The 6,288-nt window shown below is 37.2% G+C and overlaps 1 protein-coding gene across 1 annotated transcript; it reads right to left on the bottom strand.

Moving 5' to 3' along the window:
- Positions 1 to 204: 204 nt before the first annotated feature.
- Positions 205 to 2,001, bottom strand: LOC108380999 (holotricin-3-like). The gene is made up of 2 exons (XM_017637405.1): positions 1,625 to 2,001; positions 205 to 1,435 (listed from the first exon to the last, which is right to left on the bottom strand). Exon 2 carries the CDS (start codon positions 1,229 to 1,231, stop codon positions 785 to 787), a length of 447 nt encoding a protein of 148 aa, XP_017492894.1. The 5' UTR covers positions 1,232 to 1,435; positions 1,625 to 2,001; the 3' UTR covers positions 205 to 784.
- Positions 2,002 to 6,288: the final 4,287 nt, after the last annotated feature.

Here is a 6,288-nt window from a genome sequence, read left to right as displayed (position 1 = left end):
TGCTATCTCCGACACATGATTTGATGTGTGATTGGTGTATTTATATAGAATTTTTGGGCATGCAATAAATGATAAACACGAAAGAAGAGGTGAGGTCGCATTGTTCGCTTATCGCAGATTGAAAGGTGCAAAATGTTACTCAAATAAATTCGAAGTACAAAAAGTAAAGTAAATTCAGCAATTTTCTATATATTTGATCTTTTGAAGGCCTTAAACGATTTTTTAATGTACATATGCATGAAGAGTAAAAAATGCCGTATTTGTCTAATTATGTGGCTGATATTACTAAAAAAAAAAAGAAATAAGATTTCATTTTGGCAAAGGACTCGCTTGGTGATGCTGCAGCGTGTTTATTTAAATTCATATCACCAACCGCACCTTAAATGCTATATTTATAATTATCATTTCCACGAGTTAACCGCAAGGTATTTATCTTCTTTTTTTTGCTTTTTGCAAATTGGATGTAATTAATCTTCAACGAGTTTTTTGAGTTCAATATTGCGTCGCACCTCAAGAACTTTTTTTTTTTTTTGTTAATGCAGTACTTAACGATGTATCTCATAAAATATAGTATTCTAATACGAGTATTTGAGGCACTTTGCAGTTCAGTTTTATTTTAAACGCTTTCAAGTTTTAAAATTAACTTTAGAGGAAATCAAATATCTCAAAGTACCACAAAAGGTATCCCCATTCATTTAAATTTCGCGTTAGCAACTTAGCTTTGCATTTGCATTTTGCTTAATCGCCGATGCAATCACTCTTAGCAAACAAAGTTGCATGCCAATCAATTCCAGCCCTCTTGCTCTTTACACTCATACTTACTGAATTCATTGCTGACAGCCTGTGACATAGCTTCACTTAACAGATTATATGAATTGCGCGGCTCCATGTGACCGCTGCCCGAGGGAGATGGATGGTTTGGGGCATGCGTGGCGGAAGGTGGTACAGCGGGCGCCGGCACACCACTGTTACTACCGCCACTACCGCCGCCGCCACCACCACCACCACCACCACCACCACCACCACCACCACCGACGCTGCTGCCTTGATGATGTGCCGATGCATGCAGATGGTGCTGCTGTTGTTGTTGATGCTGGTGTTCAGCATTGTAGCGGTTCGCGGCTATGGCGCCCATTGTATCGCTGGGCGGCCCAACACTTTCGACTACATAGCATTTTTGAGACGCCACAGTTAAGAAGATTAGCGCGTACAGCAACAGTTTACGCTGCATTTTTTTTATAGTTCAATGCCTGCCGCCTCAATGCACTTGGTGAAGGTTATGTGGCGCACCAAAAGTGTGCAAGGTGGGTAGTTGGTGGTATGTTAGTTAATACAAAAATAACGCTGACAAATATTGATGTACAAGAGTGGACGAATAATATTGAAGTTTTACATATATTTAATTAACTTGAACCGAAAGGACAACAACGTCTACCTGAAAATAAATAAGATAAATGGTTCTAATTAATAAAATAGTTAAAAATGCTATAAAACAAAATTAATTTTACAAAATTACAAATGCGCTAACACTAACTTCGGCCACTAAGCCACCAGCTGACCTTTAAGCCGCGTGCCGTGCTGACTAACGTTTTTTACTATGTTTTTATTTTATTTTTTAATTCACCTGCAAACAACGGTTTATAGCGTGCCTTAGTAGCGAAGACTCAAAACGCAGCACGCGTCACCGTTGTGGGACGTTCAATTGAAATCAAATTCAAATCACTGCATTGGTTCAAGTGCAATTTTTCGCGTAAAGCTCCAAAAAACACAAAAACACAGAAATACACAAACGAACTTAAAGGAATAAAAATTCGTAAAGCTGTTTTAAACCACAAAAAGTTTCGTATCGACTTGGTTGCAGCCGCTCAATGGTATCTTGTTTGTTATCTGCTGACTGGCGATGTACTGCGAGTAGCCGGCATGCCGTTGTAAGGTTTGCACGTCGTATGTGCTCGCACAAGCACAATAATAATAAAACGTAAAAATCTAAATAAAATAACAACCAAAGATACCTGTACGTAAATATTTACATATGTACATACTGTTTGTATATATGTACATATGTATGTATAAAAATGTGTAGAGATGTAGTTGTGTATGTATATACAGTGTTGGAAAGAATAACAGAAACGTACAGCTTTCATATATTTTTATTGTTTTGAAGAATTCTCTTATTTTAAATACATTACGATTTCATATATTTTGTTTATGTTTCTTAAAATATAGACAGACTTCTTTTGCAAATGCAATAAGACATAAATAAATTGTGGCTCATTTTTTTTTTATTTTGGCCTGGAAGAAATAACAGAAACAAAGTATTATTTCCAATTATGTACAAAAATATTATTGTTTCAACATCTTGTTGAACCGCCACCTTGCCTGATTGCCTCTTTGCATCTTCAGTGCATCGAATAAACCAAGTTTGCACAAACACTTTTCGGAATGGAATACCTCGATTATTGAATGTGGCTCCACAATTCGTCTTTATTGCTGGCTTTAAAAGGCCCAATCCTCTGAGGTTTGGCGATTGAGACGGCCGCTCCATAACTTGCACTTTTTCCTTCTTAAACCACTGCTATGCCAGTTTCGATGCATGTTTAGGATCATTATCCTGCATAAACTCCCACCGCAATGGCATTTCCTCTTTAACATAGGGAAGCATTATCATCTGCAATATGCTTACACAGTCAACTGCGCACATTTTGTTCTTTATCCAAAATATTGGACCCAACGCCTTCCTCCGAGAAGTAGCCCCATACCACATTCTTTAAAAACGCAATTAGAAGCGTCAAACAACTATTTAGCTTTTAAAGTGCCACAATATCAACAAACACGTTTTCTTTCTATTATTTTTTCCAACCGCAACTATTTAATTGTTCACTCTCTCGCACATAAAGCAAAAAAAATGAGACAAACCAGCGGAATAAAATGTTTTGCAAAAGAACAACCGCTAAATGCTATTTGTACAGAGCGCGCCATTCCAAGAAATATATTTAACTAGTGTTGATATAATTATTGATTTAATATTTGTCAATAAGTTGCTTGTATTATTTTTTCCAGCACTGTATGTATGCCCAAAGAAATTGCACATATGTACATATGTACGTAATATTTTATATATGTATATATGTACATGAACATTTGATTCAAGTACGAATCTCGAGAAGTCGAGCCGCAATCGTATTTGAGCTCGAGAAAAAGTTAATCAAACAAATACATATACAAACATACATACGAACAATATTTATACTTAATTGCATTTTATATTGACGTCTAATGACAAATATATATCTACACGCTTCAAACAGCAACGCTTAAAACAATCAGTCCTCTCTAAAGCAGCCCATATATTTAACTACACACACATGTATAGTAGCTCTAAGCTTTAAGCGATCCTCCACAAGTGCTCGCTATCAAACGATCAAAATATTTTTTTTTTTTTTAAAGATGCTTATATACCTGCATACATATGTACCGATCGCATACCTATGTAGATCTAAAGTGCGATCAACTAAAAAAAAAAATTAGGATGTTTTTTTTTGCTTAAATAAATTCATAGGACTTACCTCCAATGAATGAAAAAAATGTTTTCTTCATAACTATGTTCACTAACAAAATAACGACTGTTATACCAATTTTTGTATTAATTGCGTTGAATCAGTACTATCCACAAGCAGTTATATTTCCCTATCTGATTTTTGACTTAGCTCACTTTAGATCTACGCAGGTGTGCGATTTGTGTGTAGATTAGACTATCCCAAAAAACCAAAGTTTTTTTTTTTCTAACGCATTCCCCCTCATTTTATTTTTATTTCATCATATGCAACTGGTATAATGAGATTGTACAAACCTCTTTCATTCATACAATGATCAAAAAAAAATAATAATAATTACCCAGGCGATAATTTAGGTAGGCCTTCTTAAGTGAAGCCATTCTAAGAGGCCTACCCAAGAAGGGCTGAAAAAAAGTGCTTCCTTGCATGCCATCTAGAAGGGCTTATCCATTTACAATATATGCGAATGCATAAATTTATATTATTCAGCATTACAAATGAATTTTAATAAACCTTTAAAGTTGCAATAACACATGTTTGATATAAACCCTAAGCAAATACTTCAAAGACGTATGATTTTTATAAATTAAAGAAGCAACTTTAAAAGAACTCCTCCAAAAGGCCTTCCGAAGTACGTCCTATAAAATACCTTCGGGAAGGCTTTCCATGGGTAGCGAAATAAGAAGCCCTTCAATTTGTGGCACTGCATACAAAAAAGAAAGGAAAAAGGAATGTAGAGTGGAAGGCCTCTTGACTCTCAGGAAGGCATTTCGGAAGGGCTTTGAACTCCTGAAATTATCTACTGGGTACTTATACACATTCTCCATAAATAAAAGTACATACTACTACCACCTGTAAGATTTAAAATTAAAAATTTTCAAACGTATCGATGCATAATTACAATTACGATAAATTTTTCGGGGAAAGAATCAATTGGCTGTCGAAAAAATTGGGATTACCCTATGTGGAAGTTATTTTCAGCGAAGGTTTGGAAATTTTTACAGAAAAAGAGCAGTGGGTATATCTTTTATATTTGTTTGGTAAAGTAAACCTCAAACTTTATATTTTATTGTTTCTTTAAGTTAATGAGCTTACGCAATAGAATGAGTCACAGCGTTTATGTACAAATTCTTCCATTTGGCAGGTTTTATTAACTTAAACCTTTCTTTTGTGATGACATTATTAAATTTGAATTCGAACTTTGATTAAAGTTTAAGTGTCAGTATCCACAGTAATAATACAAAAAAAAGAAGCTATTTCGATAAAAATAAATTATAAATCGAAGGATTTTGAGTCTGCGGTTGGCTATGGTATCTTATCTTCTTATTTGTCTCTGTAACCGCTTAAGCGATTTTGGCCGAGTTCAACAAAGCACGCCAGTCGTTTCTCTTCTGTCACTGACTGACGCCAATTGGAAACGCCAAGTGAAACCAAGTCATTCTCCACCTGGTCTTTCCATCTCAATGGGGGCCTTCCTCTTCCTCTGCTACAACCAGCGGGATCCGTGTTGAATACTTTCAGAGCTGGAGCGTCGGTGCCCATTCGAACGATGTGGTCAAGCCAGCTGTATTTTAATTCGCTGCACTATGTCCATGTCGTTGTAAAGCTCATACAGCTCATCGTTCCAGCGTCTGCGGTACACGCCGTCGCCAACGCGCCTCATCGGTTGTTGTCATGGTCCATGCTTTTGCGGTATATACCAGCACGGGCATGATGAGTGACTTATTTATAGAGTGTGGTTTTCGTACGTCGAGAGAGGACTTTACTCCTGAATTGCCTACCCAGTCCAAAGTAGCACTTGTTGGCAAAGGTGATTCTGCGTTGGATTTCCATGCTGACATTATTATCGGTGTTAATGCTGGTTTCCCAAGTAAACGAAATTCTCTACTTTCTCGAAATTATAACTGTCAACAGTAACGCGGGTGTCAAGGCGCGAATGTGCTGACTGTTTGTTTAATGACAGGAGATACTTAGTCTTGTCCTCGTTTACCACCAGACCCATTCGCCTTGCTTCCTTATCCAACTGGGAAAAGGCAGAACAGACTTCGCCGTTTTTGTTACCGATGATGTCGATGTCATCGGCATAAGCCAGCAATTGCACGCTCTTATAGTAAATTGTTCCTGAGCGGTTCAGTTCTGCAGCTCTTATTATCTTCTTCAACATCAGATTAAAGAAGTCACATGAGAGGGAGTCCCCGTGTCTGAAACCCCGTTTTGTTGCGAACGGCTCGGAGAGGTCTTTAGCAATTCTGACGGAGCTTGTGGTATTGCTTAACGTCATTTGACACAGCCGGATCAGTTTGGCATGGATGCAGGAAGACGTATCGGCGTATAAGCAAATTCTTTTAGTGCTGTCGAAAGCGGCTATGGTATCAAGAATTATAATTAGCTCATTAGTCGCTAGATGATTCATGTTTTTGTAGCAGCTTAAAAAGCTTTACTATGACAAGTGAGTCCATTTAGAGATGCTGTCAGGTTTATGTAACAGTAGGACCCAGAAAAAGCTATATCAATAGAAAAAAACCTAAATAAATGGAGTTTTGACTTTTTTAGATCAGGATAATCGAAGAGCTCTACGCCCCACAGACCGAAACCAGAAATTTTTGGGAGAGGAGAAAAGAAAACATTGCGCTTTATACGGTTTTGCTATTTGAGGTACCCAGGAGGAAACTCGGCTCGAACTGCCCTCTGAGCGTAATATATAATACACGCCCTAACTATACTCTATAAATGG

This window comes from Rhagoletis zephyria, unplaced genomic scaffold, assembly GCF_001687245.7.
Source record: "Rhagoletis zephyria isolate East Lansing unplaced genomic scaffold, Rhagoletis_zephyria_1.1 Rzeph_scaffold_21068, whole genome shotgun sequence".
NCBI classification, from domain to species: Eukaryota; Metazoa; Arthropoda; class Insecta; order Diptera; family Tephritidae; genus Rhagoletis; species Rhagoletis zephyria.
Note: the sequence above shows the minus strand (reverse complement) of the source record. Positions and strands in the feature narration are given on the sequence as shown.